At 43.4% G+C, this 16,816-nt stretch overlaps 1 protein-coding gene across 2 annotated transcripts in view; it reads right to left on the bottom strand.

Annotated features, from left to right (window-relative positions):
* Positions 1 to 16,816, bottom strand: part of CNTLN (centlein) — a 540,427-nt gene that overhangs the window by 201,120 nt on the left and 322,491 nt on the right. For both annotated transcript variants that reach the window (XR_011020538.1, XM_068234381.1), the window contains exon 20: positions 11,223 to 11,426. Coding sequence is in view for 1 of the 2 variants with exons in the window: in XM_068234381.1 (XP_068090482.1) it covers positions 11,223 to 11,426 (204 nt within the window). In the remaining variant the exon portion in view is untranslated. The remainder of the gene's footprint in view (positions 1 to 11,222; positions 11,427 to 16,816) is intronic.

Here is a 16,816-nt window from a genome sequence, read left to right as displayed (position 1 = left end):
GCATGGATGGCCGCCGCCATTAAATTTCTCCTCCCTCCTAATGTGCCCTCAGTGTCCCCCCCCCCCTGCAGATCCCGGTACGCACTGAGAGGCAATGGTAAGATTTACAGCCCGCTCCGCATTTTACTCTGGGGGGGGGGGGGGAGAACACTGGGGGCACATTAGGAGGGAGGGAGAAATTTAATGGCGGCGGCCATCCATGCCGCATACCGCATCCCCGGGCTGGTGCCTCGTTAGTTTTTTTCCCCTCTCTGCCCACCCACGGCCACCCTCATCCTCCTCCCCACCCACTGGCACCCTCATGCGCCTCCCCTTTCGGGAGTAATTAATATTATTTATTAATTAAAAATATTTATTTAAAAAAACTTTTTGGTGGGCATGATTAGGGGGTTGGGGGTGTGGCCAGTAGTGTGATCTAAGTGTCCCGCTTTCTATAATTCAAATGTTGGGAGGTATGGTCATGCTGCGATCTAAAGAAATTCAGGAACAAATGTAATTGACATCTATCAGTCAGTAAAAGGTTACAAAGACATTCATATAGTGTTGGGACTCCAGCAAACCATTGTGACAGCCATAATCAATGAATGGAGAAATCATTGGGGTCACTTGTGTTCCTATACTGCCCTGGCATTTTAGAGGCCCAAAACCGTGAGTAGTCTGGAAACCAAATGCCTCAAAATGACTGTTCAGGGGTATAAGCATCTGCAAATTTTGATGACAGGTGATCTATGTGGGACCGAATTCTTTGGAACCGGTCTTAAGCAGGATGGCCTCTTAGATGACAGGTTGTATTGGCACTGAAGTGCAGGAAGCGCAGGATGTTCTTAAATCGTGACCTGGACATGGCAGCAGAGAACATGGGCCTGTGATATATTGGGTGCATAGACCAATAAGACCGCAATACTATCTTTTTGACTAGACCCATGTTAAGGAGAAGGCCCCAAAAAATGTTACGTTCGGAAAGTTGGAGTGGTTTCCACAGAAAAGGCTGGTCATGGTAGCTTTTTGGATTGGCGGTTGCGTATTGTGTGGCATAACGATTGGTCTCAGCCACAATTAAATCGTAGAGACCAGCAGTGACCAGAGAAAAAAAATTCTGTCACTGCGGTGGGGCAGGTGAGAGTTTGGCTGGGTGATCAGAAGCCCGCAGGGGGCAGATTAGGGCCTGATCTGATGAATAGGAGTGCTAGGAGGTGACAGGAAGTGATTGATGGGTGTCTCAGTGGGTGATTAGAGGAAAGAATAGATGCAATCAATGCACTGGGGAGGTGATCGGAAGGGGGTCTGAGGGGGATCTGAGGGTTTGGTCGAGTGATCAGAAGCCCACACGGGGCAGATTAGGGCCTGATCTGATGGGTAGGTGTGCTAGGGGGTGACAGGAGGTGATTGATCGGTGTCTCAGGGTGTGATTAGAGGGGGGAATAGATGCAAGCAATGCACTGGGGAGGTGATCAGGGGGGGGGGGTGTCTGAGTGCTATCTGAGGGTGTGGGTGATTGGGTGCCCACAAGGGGCAGATGAGGGTCTGATCTGATGGGTGACAGGGGGTGATTGATGGGTGATCAGTGGGTGATTAGATGGGAGAACAGATGTAAACAATGCACTTCGGAGGCGTTCTGAGGGCGGGTGTGCGGGCGATCTCAGGGTGTGGGCGGGTGATCAGGTGCCCGCAAGAGGCAGGTTAGGGTCTGATCTGATGGGTGGCAGTGACAGGTGGTGACAGGGGGTGATTGACAGGTGATCAGTGGGTGATTACAGGGAAGAATAGATGTATACAGTACACAAGGGGGGAGGGGGTCTGGGCAGGATCTGAGGGGTGGGGGGTGATCAGGAGCATGGGGCAGTTTAGGACCTAATTGAAAAAACAGCGTTGACAGATAGTGACGGGGTGATTGATGGGTGATTAGAGGGGAGAACAGATGTAAACAATGCACTTGGGAGGTGATCTGAGGGCGGGTTTGCGGGCGATCTGAGGGTGCGGGTGGGTGATCAGGTGCCCGCAAGGAGCAGAGGAGGGTCTGATCTGATGGGTACCAATTACAGGTGGTGACAGGGGGTGACGGGGTGATTGATAGGTAATCAGTGGACTGGACAGGTGATAGGGGGGGGGGGGGGGTCTGAGGGCAATCTGAAGGTGTGGGCTGGTAACTGGGTGCCCGCAAGGGGCAGATGAGGGTCTAATCTGATGGGTAGCAGTGACAGGTGGCGACGGGGTGATTGATGGGTGATCAAGGGTGATTAGAGGGGAGAACAGATGTAAACAATGCACTTCGGAGGCGATCTGAGGGCGGGTGTGCGGGCGATCTAAGGGTGTGGGCTGGTGATCAGGTGCCCGCAAGGGGTAGATGAGGGTCTGATCTGATGGGTGGCAGTGACAGGTGGTGATTGATGGGTGATTGACAGGTGATCAGTGGGTGATTACAGGGAAGAATAGATGTATACAGTACACGGGGGGGGGGGATCTGGGGAGGATCTGAGGGGTGGGGGGGTGACCAGGAGCCCCCAGGGGGCAGTTTAGGACCTAATAAAAAAAATAGCGTTGACAGATAGTGACAGGGAGTGATTGATGGGTGATTAGGGGGGTGATTGGATGCAAACAGGGGTCTGGGGGGTGGGAGGGGTCTGAGGGGTGCTGTGGGCGATCAGAGGGCAGGGGGGGGGCAGATCAGTGTGTTTGGTTGCCAACCTGGGGGGCTGCAGCCTGCCCTGGTGGTCCCTCGATCACTGGGACCACCAGGGCAGGAGTCAGCCTGTATAATACGCTTTGTATACATTACAAAGTGTATTATATGCTTCACATGCGGCGATCTGTGTGGGTTAACAACCCACCAGCGCTTCCGAACAGCTGGCGGGTTGATGCAATGGGTGGGCGGAGCCTCTTGCCGGTGGGCGATCGCATCACCAGCGACGCGATCGCCAGCTAAACACGCCCATCGGCAGCACACTTTGCCGCCGCCCATGGGCTGAAGGTGGTCGGCAAGTGGTTAAAAAGGTGGTTCATGCTTGAAACCCCTTCAATATGACTGAATTAAAACAATGCTGCAAAATAAATGGCCATTAGAATGACATATGCCAAGGTTGTACACTGTCCTAGCTAACATTCTACATATGCTTGAACCCCCTTTAATCAGATTATCACAAAGATTTATAAAGATACAAGTTCAGAAATAAAACTACCATCTGCAACCTCCTGCACATGGACTGACAGAGTGGAGCTACCAGCAGGGCATATAGAAGCTCCACTGCAAGAATCTTTGTATCCCACAATTGCAAGGGAATCATGAAGAGCTGGCAAGGAAGATGGTAACATCTAAGTACTACTAAACTCTAAAAAATAAGGTAGACCCGGGTTAGTGGGAAGAACAAAACCCAGGATAACTGAATATGTTGCCAGTTGACAAAAATCCTGCTGGAATGATAAGCTGGCCAAAGGAGGACAAGAATGTCATGTCCCGCAGTCTTCTTTTAGCATCTGGTAGTCTCCTTTGCTAAGGAGACACCAGTTGCCTATCAAATAGGTAAAGTGAGTCATTTTTGACTCTATACCAATTTAGTATAAAAATTTTAAAAAAAGTGAACAAAAAGAAAAAAACATTTTTCTCCTGTTGCCCATTGCTGGCTGCTAGGACCACCTGTTGGTCCACCGCTGCACCTCTTTTTCATGCTGACCCTCTGGCACTCTACTATTCAGGGAGCCCCAGCAAAGCATCTTTGAGGCTCCGACCAGGACTCCTAATAAGTCCTGGGAGTAAACCAATGAGAATGTTCCCTGAGGAGGATTTTCAATGGTCAGTTTAGCTGACAAATGGAAATCCTGCTTAGGAAAGATTCTCATTGGTTGAAACCCTAGACCAACTAGGAGCCCTGAGGAAGGCACAAAGATGCTTTGCCAGTGCGCCCTGAATAATATATCGCTGGAGAGCTGGCAAGAAGAAGCGATGTGGTGTGTGCCCCCAGTGGACAGTAGCAGAGAAACCGGTAGTCACAGCAGCCAGCGGCGCCGTGGTGGGTGGTCGCCAGAGTGGCGGTAGCAATGAAACCCCCCCCCCCCACTTTGGGAGAACGCTGAAATCAAAATTAGAAAAGATAGAAGAAAGAAGTCACTCTGAAAGATGAAAAAATAATACAGTTTTATTCCCTATTAAAGTTCGCTGTTCTATTTTATATATACCTATTTACCTAGAAGGGGCCAGACCCATGGTGGTCCCCTTTTGAAAGAGGGCTCCCAGATTCCAACATAAGTCCCCCCTGACCTATCCTACCCACCTCCTTCTCCGAACCAGAGGTGGGGAAGAGTCCCTTGTCCATAATATTGACAAGGGATCAGTAGGAGAGGAAGTTGTCCCTCTCTTACAGAGCCCCCATATCATGCACCATGTGGGATGGTATGGTTAGTAGGGCGGAGTCCCACACAGGTTAACTCAGCCGTCATGGCTTTACCAGCCTGCATGGGCAACCATACCAGCCCACATGGTACATGATATAGGAGATCTGTAAGAGAAGGCCGATAAAGCCTTCTGACTCTTCTACAGAGCCCTTGTCCATATCATGGACAAGGGGCTCTTTCCTACTCCAGTGTCTAGGAGGAGGTGGGGAGGGATAAGCCCTGGGGGGCTTATATTGAAATCTGGAAACCTTCTTTTCAAAGGCACTTAAAGCCAATGGGTACCGCTAATAAAAAAAAAAAAAAAGTCAGATACTCACCTAAGGAGAGGAAAGGCTCGGTCCTAATGAGCCTTCCCTCTCCTCTCCCGGTGCCCTCGGTGCTGCACTGGCTCCCCCGTTCGCGTCCGCCGCCGCAGGGACTTCGGAGGTCTTCGGGAGCACTCGGGCTTCCGAAGACGGGCCGCTCCATACTACATACGCGCGAGCGCGTCATAGAGGGCGCTCGCGCATGCGTAGTATGGAGCGGCCCCATCCTCGGGAGCCCGAGTGCTCCCGAAGGCTTCCGAAAGCTCCCTTCGGCATGCGGAAGTGGCAGTATTTGACCGAACTGGTCGAATACTGCCACGGGGGATCCTGCGCGGGACCGGGCACTGGGAGAGGAGAGGGAAGGCTCATTAGGACCGAGCCTTCCCTCTCCTTAGGTGAGTATCTGACTGGGGTGGAGGCGCCCAATGCATAAAAGATAGGCTAATAAGTTATTAATCTTACAAACCTAGAGGGAATCTTACCTCTCTATAAAAAGAATTTGGACCAATTTATTGAAAAAGGGTCTTTTATTCAAGCACATAAAATTGACAACGCGTTTCACTTCCTCAGGTCAGTGAAAAAAACAGGTGCCTTAACTGCTATGGCTGTGTAGCAAGCATGAGCGCCTCATGCTTGCTACACGCATGGATCCACTGACAAATAGCTGAGGAGACTGATGTGTGACCATTCTAACAGTGGTTTAAAAGGGCCGACATCAGACAGGAGGGAGTGAGTTAGGTCTTCTCAGAAACCTACTCGGCACCGCCATAGACCATTAGGCAGGATCAAATATGCAGTCTGTGGATAGAGGCTATAAGACCCATACACACACTAGATTGAAGTTGGCTAAGGCAGTTGATGACGCTGCTAATCTGTTGTGTGTACCACAACACCTGCCTGCAGCCCAGCCAGTGATCTGCCAGGTGGATAAATTTGTCCATGCCACGGAAGTTAGCTTTGTTCTCTCTAATCGCCATGTGACATCACATCTGCACTGCTCTGTCAGCCCTCCACTCCCCACACTGCAACAGAACACGTCGATAGGCAGCAGGCTAACTACAAGTTTGTACATCCTCAGCCCAGTGATGTTGCCTGAAGGATCGAGTACCCAACCCCGTCAGCTGACATCTAAAGCTCGATACACACGGGAGATAAAAATCTTTGCATATTGCTGCATAGATGTGTCTGAAAGGTTTCAACAAAGCATCTTTCTAAAGGTCAGGTCATGCAAAAGAGCTAAGAAATTATTTTATAATCTATTAAATTCCTTACTTTTCACACATGTGCTGTGCACACAAAAGCTGAGAGATATCTGGTGATCTCATATACACCTTGTTTAATGAACAATCGTCTGCAAACCAGAACCACCAAACTGGTTTACGAAAAAAAAAAAAAAAAAAGAGTAAAGCCTCTTCCCCACCTGAGTGTATCGGAAAACGTAAGTGCCTACGTAAAACCCAGCACTTCCATTTCAAAACGATTATCGGCAATGGGTTTGTGATTCCGTTCATTAACTAAAAACTAGGAGAAAAGCGATATAGAAATGCTATTGTTATTGTTAAAAACTAAAAAGTACAATCTACTCTGAGGCCAGAAACCCACTGGGAGCGCTTTGTAAGCGCCTGGTAATGCAATGCTATGGGGGATTTTTATAAAATCGCATCACTCAAGTGGGATCACACCCATAGCATTGCATTAGCTAGAGCTTTTCAAATCACAAAGCGCTCAGAAAAGCTCTCATAGTGGGTTTCTAGCCTAACAGTTGAGTGTGCTATGGGTATGCAGTGGAAACTGTTTAAAGGGAACCTAAACTAAGAAGGAAATTAATTTTTCCTTTTAAAATAATACCAGTTGCCTGACTCTACTGCTGATTCTGTGTCTCTAATACTTTTAGCCACAGCCCCTCAACAAGCATGCAGATCAGGTGCACTGACTGACGTCAGACTGGATTAGCTGCATGCTTGTTTCAGGTGTGTGATTCAGCTGCTTATGATGCCAAAGAGCTCATTCAAATGCTGCTATGGACGCACTCCCGACCCGCCGGCGATCGAGCAAAATCTTCCGCGCGGACAGATCGACGGGAATGATCGATTTTGGACGGAATTTGACCTTTTCTACATAAAATAATTTGTGGTAAATAGGTTAATTCAAAAAAACTTAAACCAGCGAGGGCAAGCTACTGTCAGTGTAGTTTCTGTCACTTTTGAGACACAGGTGTAGCAATAAGATCCATGGATATTGTAATCTAGTGAGCCTAATCAGCAATGTTGCAATAATTGCTACTTTATAAATTTACCTCTCTTTGAGGTTGATTCACAAAAGCTTACCGTGCTAAGCAGCGGGAGTTAAACCAGTGAGTGCACGCTGTCAGTGTAGCGTGCACTCTTAAAAAAATTTCAGGTTTGCACAATATGTAATTATAAGTTTTATACACAAAATTATGATGTGTTACAGTGTACATAGGTAGACTTTTTATATTTTTGAGACAGAATTCTGATTGTTTTCAGCAGACCATTTCCTCTCTTTTGATGCATAGTAGCGACCGCGCTAGTAAAGTATCTCGGTCACACTACGTATCACCGCACGGCACTTCAAAGGAGAGCGTCTGACCGCTTTCAGTAACGTGCGCTCCCTGGATTAACCCGCGCTGCTCAGCGTGGTAAGTTTTTCTGAATCAACTTCAAAGAGAGGTAAAAGTATAATGTAGCAATTATTGCAACATTGCTGTTTAGGCTCACTAGATTTACAATATCCATTTATCTTATTGCTACACCTGTGTGTCAAAAGAGAGGAAATAGTCTGCTGAAAACAATCAGGAATCTGTACCTATGTACACTGTAATCTACCTATGTACACTGTAACACATTATCATAATTTTATGTATACAATTTACAATTACATATTGTGCAAACTTGACATTTTTAGCCAAATATGCACCTACAAATGTTACAATTAAATCTAATCTGCACCCCAGTATTTTAATTTTTAAGACAAATTTACAGAAATACTCTGAACTTCACTGTGAATACTTTTTATTTACATTTTTTTTACCTATATCAGATTATAAAAGATACTGTAATATAATATATAATGAATAAAAAAAATCTGATATACATATCTTCCAAGGTTTTTTTTTTTTTTTTGCGCGATCATTTTCTAACAATGGTTTTACAAGCAAAACACAGACTAACGGTGACAAGTGAGTTGCCTTTACACCTAGACTTTTAAGACACCTATAATAATTACATGAATAAATGATCCGCGGCAGTCTGACATGTAGTCAAACTAGACTGTTGGGGCAATTTGGCACTATTCATAGAAAGACGTAAAAGACTGGGGATGCTTTAATAATAACGAGAACAGATGTTTAAAGGGACAAAAGTAACAGAGATCATGTGTGTTGGAACAATCAATGAGCCAACTTAAGATCAAAACTAGACATGAAAGAATCTGAAACCTGAAAGCTTTAGCAGCAAGAAAAGAAAGAAAAAAACACTAGATCAAAACTTCACCCCTACTAATGACCCCACCACATGTATGAGCCGCTGTCCAATTTCTCCCTCCATATAGGCTTTCTTTTCTATTGTTGTCAGCTGTCCTCCAAAGCCTTTACTCCTAGCTAGAAGAGTCAGCGAACAGCTCTTTTAGAAACTGACAAGACCTGAGATCATAGATTATATGGTAGCCTGCGCTACATGAGTACTGAAAACCTGTTCATCTTCCCCTCTGAGCCTGATGTCCTGGCTTTGCTACTATGGTCTTAGGCTCTCTGATCATGAACTGTTCTGTAAAAACAGTAGTTCAACTCCTTAGGAACGTTGTATCCTTGACGGATCCTTCTGCACTTCATTTACAAAGCACCACCTTTCATTAAAGAATGCGTTTTATAACTAAAAATGCACTGTCTCTAATGTGATCATTGGTAATGGTAAAAGTGTGTGTAAGCATATATGGCCACTGTGACCATTGCAATGTATAAGTGCTGTACCAGAAGCATCTGAAAGACAAAGTACCTACCTAAAAGCACTGTCAGCCTATAGAATAGCTGCTTTTATTTGTAACCTTGCACTGGAAAAATAAAAGCTATAATCTGATTTTCTGTTGAGGATAAAGCTTCTTTCCTTTTTAGGCAGCTTTAGCCTGTAGGAGAAAGAATTAGGCCCAGTGCACACCGAGCGGTTTTTGGAGCAATCCGTCGGCCGCATCCGCCTCTAAAAACGCTTGTCTAATGTATTGCAATGGGATGGTGCACACCGGCGGTTTGAGGTTTTTGCCAAGCCGCAAACGCGCCTCCTGCTGCGCGTTTGCGGTTTTCGGAAGCGTTTCGTCCTCAATGTAAAGTATAGGAAAAACGCAAACCGCTCTGAAAAACGCTAGTTCAGAGCGGTTTGCCAGGCATTTTTGTTACAGTAGCTGTTCAGTAACAGCTTTTACTGTAACAATATGTGTAATCTGCTACACAAAAACGCACGCAAAACCGCTAGGTATGTTTAGAAAACCTCTCTAAACATGCCTAGAATCGCTCTGAAATCAGCTCCCAAAACCGCTAGCGTATTGCGGATCTGCTAGCGGTTTTGGTGTGCACTGGGCCTTAGAGAGCATCCAGACCGACAAGGAAATGTGTTTTTCTGTTTCTTCTTCCTCTTTTTTTTTTTTTTCAAACAGAGTAAAGTACAGCATGCAAAATTCTACATTTATTAAATGTCAATATACAACTGCTAAACATAAAATAAAAGCCTGAGGAATAAATACAACAAATCACAGCTCGATTGATGACAGTAGTGATCCTGATGCACGCTTCATGGTTCAGTGGACTGCTTCATCGGAGACACTTACATCTTTAGTAATTAACCACTTTACCCCCGCCCGTACGGATTTCTCCGTCCCTTTTTCCATCCTTTGACCCCCAGGGACATAGAAATCCGTACTTTCCGCGTTCCCGCCGCTGTCCGCGCTCCCGCTCGTAAACACGCCGCCCGCCGCTAGTAAACACGCCGCCGCCCGCTCGCCCGGAGATCAATGAACGGGAAAATCCATTCCCGTTCGTTGATCTAAGCCCCACAATGATCCGCTGCTCTCCGATGAGCAGCGCGATCATTGTGAAAAGATACACACTTACCCAGCCTCCAAGTACTTCCTCCAAGCTTCCGGAAGGACGCTTGGAGGTCGCATTAAAACAAAAAGTTATTGTGGCCATCTTGTGGCCAAATAGTAAAACTACACCCTACACATTTTTCACATACAAATAAATTACTTTTACACAAAAAATTAACTCATTACCTCCCACACTCCCAATTTTTTTTTTTTTTGTAATTAAAAAAAAATAAAAAATGTACAATAAAAAGAAATACATAAATAGTTACCTTAGGGACTGAACTTTTTAAATATTTATGTCAGGAGGGTACACCACTGTTACTTTATAAACTATGGGCTTGTAATTAGGGATGGACGCAAAACTGAAAAAAATGCACCTTTATTTCCAAATAAAATATTGGCGCCAAACATTGTGATAGGGACATAATTTAAACGGTTTTATAACCGGGACAAAAGGGCAAATACATTTCATGGGTTTTAATTACAGTAGCATGCATTATTTAAAAACTATAATGGCCGAAAACTGAAAAATAATTTTTCCCCACATTTTTCCTATTTTCCCATTAAAACACATTTAGAATAAAATAATTCTTGGCATAATGTCCCACCTAAAGAAAGCCTAATTGGTGGCGGAAAAAACAAGATATAGTTCATTTCATTGCGATAAGTAATAATAAAGTTATAGACGAATGAGTGGAAGGAGCGCTGAAAGGTGAAAATTGCTCTGGTGGTCAGGGGGTAAAACCCCTCAGTGGTGAAGTGGTTAAGCATCTTGCGATTGATACTTGAAGCACATTACTGTTCCATATCAGGGACACAGCAACAGGCACAAAAATGGGAAATACAAAATTGACCAAAAACTAAAGACCCTGTAAGAGCAGCCACTGGCATGCTGAAAGCTGGTGAGGATGCATGTGATGTGCTTAGATTTAACATCTGAAATATCTTTCTGGTATGATTTAGTAGTAGTTCTAACTATGAAACGCATATCAGGCTTGTTATCATCAATCAAGCCATGGTTTGTTACATACCTCAAGATTTTAATTTTATGTATCCACGTTGTTAATAATTGTTAAATTTGCATACTGTGGTCTACTCTATGTCTCAAAAAAACACTACAATTTCTTGTTTGTGCACTGCACTCTCTTTATGTATGCTTCAGCAGGGGGTAAAGGTTTAACATGGTGGTACTTTTTATGTCTTAGTGGTTTGTAGGACAAAGAACTTAACAGAAAAAAATGGCAACAAATTATATTTTCCTTCATTAGGGTTAAATACAAAGCCTGGAAAACTTGATATGATTACTGTACATCCTGACATGATCCAAAAGCCTTAAGTCACAGTTTAATTTCAGAATTTCATGATACTGGCCATCCAAGAGCTTACAGTGCCTGGTATAAAAATAGTTTACTAAGTAACCCAATCCTCATTTTTCACCTTTAGTTGTTTCTGGAGCTGCTTCACTTCCACATCTGCGCTTTTAGATGGTGTTAAGTGAGTCAATGCAGGTTGATCCAAGGTCGGAGGGCTCACCATTTCCAGTGACCTCTTAGCTTGGGCCAGCTGCTCGGTCATCTGCTCCATATTTCTCAACAAATTTTCTTTTTCATGCTGATGTTCAGTGACATCTGAAGACAACTTCTGAAATTAAATAACAAAGAAAAGTATTTATCAAACTGTAACTAGGGATGTGAAGAATCTTACAGATGCTCAGTAATGGGCCGGCATAAAAGGAACATGGCAAAGATAGATTGGTATGTTGCAATATCCAAAGTGCATTATTTAAGCGTGCCACAGAAAAAAAAACTGCAAAAAAAAAGAAAACACGACTACAGTAATTAATTTACTATAATCGCACAGTTTGGCAACATAAACTTTGTATTAGGGCAACATGAGTTAATATCCGTGCCGAATGACAGCTCAAACTGCCACTGCACAAATTCCGGGTGGCATGAAATACTATTCCTCCTCCGAGTAGTAGCAACTTGGAGGAAGAAGTAATTTGGAGTCTGGCAATCGCTGGCCCTTGAATTACACTGCTGTGCGGCCATAGACATAATAGCATTATGTCTATGGTGGCGCCCAGGTCAGGTGCAACGTGGGGAAGAGCGTGTGCCGAAATGGCCTGCTTCAACCCAACTTAACCGCTCTTGGTTAGCCGATACTGATTAACATGTCTGCATTTGGACATAATCATGCAAGTTTATCCAGAAATAGATTAACAGTGTATTTTATTTTAGCATCAACTTAATACTTAAAGTGTATGGAAAATTTCCTAAAATATATGCACACTGTTGTGTATATTTTTCATGTGACATTTGGACAGCTTTTCAAAACCAGGGTCTACAGATTACATAGCAAAATCTGCAGGATGTGCCCCTCTGCTTCTGTAAACCTGTGTGATTCAACTGACTTCCCTAGCTGCTGTGTCAACTTATATTGGTGTTCCTGCACAGGTCATAGAAAGTGAAAGCAATTTCAATACTCTTTACAAGGTGGCTACGTACACAAAATTAAACACAACCACATAATGATCTGCTATAATGCATAATGCGGTTCTGCTTATTCAGAAGCTAGAGCAAGAATAGTGAGGACCAGAGACTGAACCACAAGACTTGTTTCCTCAATACCTGTCCTTGGACTATGAAGTTTGACAGTGGCAAGGGTGACATTTGAGTATTTATAATGAACAATTAGTGACATTAACTGTTTGATGTACTATGTAAATCACTGCAGAAAATGTCAGTGCTATATAAATAAATAACAATAATAATATTCTCTTATAATACAAGAAACATCAAAATACTTTGATTTCATGCAGGCCGGGCTTTTGTCTCCCCATCTGAGCTGAAAAGCATCATCACAATGTTACTTAAAGAGTAACTGTAAGGAGGAAATAAACTCACCACCAGTGTGAAGCCAATAGCAGGTTTGTCACGCAAAAAAACAATTCTCAGAGAAGAGAGAAGAAAAAGTCATGCAGTCAATCGAAATTCAGATGAAAAGGTGAAACCCCTCCCATACTGTAGGTCTAATTAAACTCAATATCTCAGCACTCATACTCCCTACACAGTCCAATACACATTTTGTGGGTAGGGAGTGGAACCTCCCAACTATATCTGTGCCAAATTGCAACCCCACAACACAAAGTATCTTGTGAAACAGTGGTACAGAGGTAATTTGAGGGGGGTCCCCTCCCTAACCTCTAACCTCAAAATTTGGAATGTGTAGGAGCTATGGTGCAGAGATATTGAGCCTTTAACCACTTGATGACCACAGTGGTAAACCCCCCTAAAGACCAGGCTAAATATTACTAAAATGCCTACTGCAGCTTTAAGGCCAAGCTGCAGGGCCACACAACACAGCACACGAGTGATTCCCCCCCCCCTTTGATGGGGCCTGATCACCCCCCAGTTTTTGTTTGTTTTTGTATCAATATTTATGTTTTTTTAATATATTTTTTACTATTTATTTCATTATTTTTTTTTTAGAAAACCCCTCCCTCCCCCCAGCCGGCCAATCAGGCGATCGGCTGTCATAGGCTTCAGCCTATGAGAGCCGATCGCTCTCTTGTCCCCCAGGGGGACAGCCGTGTGACACGGCTGTCCCCAGTACAGCTGCTGACCGCAGGGCTGTACTAACAGAAAAGACGGTGCTTTCGCCATCTAACAGTCTTTCGAGCGGCAATCGACGTTTGGAGACTGAAGGCTGGGCGGAGCTCCGCCCCCAAGCAGGATATGCGCACGCAGCCTGCGCGAGATCTCCCGCAAAGTGCAGCCCCAGGACTTCACGCCAATTGGCGTTAGGCAGTCCTAGGGCTGCCGCTGCGGTCACGCCCATTGCACGTGAGGCGGTCTTAAAGTAGTTAATATCATTAACATAATATAATACTGTAGACCTAAGAGGATCAGACACAGCATCAGCATAGCAACTTAGTGGAGAGAAGAGAAATAGCCGTAGCACAGGGTCAGACATAGCACATAGCAGCCTGGTGGAAAACAAGAGAAATAGCAGAAAATAACACATTGTAAAAAGCAGTCTGCTTCAGACTGAAAAATCATGGCATGATTTTTCTGAATTGTGTTTGCAATTCTCATTCAGTGAACGGGAATCGCTGCTTGAATGAGAATTGCAGACAAAATTTACTTTGCAAAAATTTCCAGCGTGAAACAGGGCTCTAAGCTAACTGGATAAACTTGGTTATCTATATGAGGAAAAAAGGGGCATGTCTTCAACTAAGGGAATTAAAATGAAAAAACCCTCCTCTAGTCCTGCGTGCTAGTGCAGGATGTCAAGCATGGGATCACAGCCTGCGGTCACCTAACTGTGTCTTTCATTTCCCTACATAAAGTATTTAGAAGATTTCACACTGTTGCTTATGGTAGAACAGCATTTCTATAAATTAAAAAAATACCTTCATGGATTAACCAGTGTCCTGATTTTCAGTTATCAGACACCACTGCATGAACCAGTATTTCATTGTGTGTGTGTGTGTGCATAGTGAACTGTATGCATTTATAGTTATGTAAACCAGCCATAGCTACTGTGTGACTGAACACAGAAAAGCTACTGTGTGACTGAACGATTAAAGCTCCAAAACAGGCTTTTCCTTTATCTTTGCATTATAAAAAATACTAATGCAGAAGTGAGGCTCCATCTGGGACAGCAGAAAAGGAGGACTATAGAGCTGACCATATTCCATACAATCTTGACAGGACAAACTTGTTAAATTTTAACAAATATTCCCATACTTTGAGCAGATCCTTTAGGAAGTCTTCCGTGAGATTTTAGGTCGTATAGCCAACTTAAGGTGGGAAAAAGAGGTGAAAGCTCCACATTCAGTCCAGTAAGTCTTCAAAACATAAAAGAACTGGTGATCTAACAATGGCAGTAACTTCCAAAAACTGGTTTGACGTAGTATGAAAAAAATATCAAAATGCCTTTACCAGGATGACCCAGGATGGACATTCTCTAAAAACGTACTGAAATGTTTGAAGTGTAAAGCATTATATACGTGGCGCCCACACAAACACTTTTATTGAGGACTATTAAGAATAGATATTGTATTAAAAGTATTTTGTAGGTCTCATGGAGGGTAAATAAATTGGAGCAGCTGTTGTGGGTAATATTTAGTTGGATGCTCTTTGGTTGTGCTTTGCGTTTCATCTCCTGTGTACACATCACGGCCAGTAACCCTCACTCTACATAACCTTGACTGGGGATTGATGTATGTAAAAGGTAAAAGCCAAGCTGGAAAGGGATACAATAACAGATGCTGGTTGTTTATTTCCACTGAGTAGAACTTACTAACTTACTCAGCAGCCAAAGTACTTCAGTTCCATTTGCACAAATGCTGTGTTTAGAGACCAGTTTATTAGAAATATAATTAAAATGACTACAAACTGCTAATTACTGTCAGCTCATGCCCAGTCGACTTGGAAAAAGGATATGTCACCGCACAGATACTTAGCAGTATAGACCAACAATCAAACGAAGTATGCACTGCTTACAGCTACAGGAAAACAGCTGGGTTGGGTGACTTCTAATGGCTATAAAAAGAATCTCTCACACATAAACATTATATACATATACATGCATAACATACATACGTATATATATATATATATATATATATATATATTAACTGTGTAAAAGAATAAAACGTTCATGTGGAAGTGAAAGCAGGCCTCTGATTTAAACTAATGTAGAAAAAGAGAAAAGTATGCATAAAGGATACCCAACCTGACGCAAAGCTATCTAAGGTAAGCACAGAGGTACAATGTGTTCATGCTGGATCCACATACCTCTGTGCATTGTTTGTTCCTTTCCTAGTTTCTTACAGTCCCCATAATCGCTCCTTGAACAGTTTGGCTTTTGGCTAAAGTCAAATTTTCTGGAACATTTTCAAGGAGTGATTACGGGGATCAGGAGTGAAGACAATGCACACAAGTATGTGGATCCTGCATGGACATACCTCTGTGCTTACTTTAGGTAGCTTTTCCTTGGGTTTAGTGTGTTTTTAAGTGATCCACCTACTGTACATCAACACTGATACTGCCAGTCATATACTTACTTAGATCACATAATGTGTTTATCTACATTACAATGTGAGCATTTTGGCAAAGTACCTAAAAAGTCTGATAGTGAGATAGCTCATTTGGGGACCTTATTCAGTGTACTTTTTCTCCTAGGAGAAAACTTTACATTTTATGTTTTAAAATACATTTTCAGCACTCTGCATTCAAAAAAGTACCAAAAAGTAGTTGGAAAAGTACTGTCACAATCATTTGGAGTATTTCAATTTCTTGCTGGTGACTCTGAGGCTTTGCTCACATCTAAAAATGAAATTGCTGACAACGGCAATTTTCATTTTTTGGCGCGTTTTTCCCCTCTCCAGGTGCTCCACTGCGCACTAGGTTTTTGTACAAAGCACTTTTGTAAGCGCTTTTGCAGAGCAATTCCATTTACCCGGAAATTAATAAATACAATGTATTTACTCATGAAAGCACACATGCAATCGCTGGATAAATTGATTTGTGAGCATTTTGCGCTTTTCCTATACCTTCCATTAGGGCTTGTTCACACTAAGGGCATTTTTGGCCTTTTTTCAAGCGCAGACTATTTTCAAAACCACCCACAAAATCATAGCAGCGCGTTTCATCGCAAAGTGGTGCCTGTACCATTTTTGGGAGCGATTTTGCTCTAATGGAAGGTATAGGAAGAGCGCTAAATGCTCACAAAATCGCTTTGTGTGGCGATTACATTCGCAATTTTAAGAATAAATACATTGTATTTATTCTTTACCGGGTCAAAGAGTTCACTCCTGACTTGCGCCAGGGAGTGAATTAAAAAAAAAAAAAATCGCTCTGCAAAAGCGCTTTAAAAAAAACAAACCACAGCTTGCAGGCAGGTGGTGGGAGGCGCTAAAAAAAATCGCGTAGAAAATTGCAAAATGCTTGTGTTTGCAACTTCAATTTTAGATGTGAACAGAGCATTAGAGCAAAATAGAAACACACTGAGATGAACCTTCT

The sequence above is a fragment of the Hyperolius riggenbachi genome, chromosome 1 (genome assembly GCF_040937935.1).
Source record: "Hyperolius riggenbachi isolate aHypRig1 chromosome 1, aHypRig1.pri, whole genome shotgun sequence".
NCBI lineage: Eukaryota > Metazoa > Chordata > Amphibia > Anura > Hyperoliidae > Hyperolius > Hyperolius riggenbachi.
Note: the sequence above shows the minus strand (reverse complement) of the source record. Positions and strands in the feature narration are given on the sequence as shown.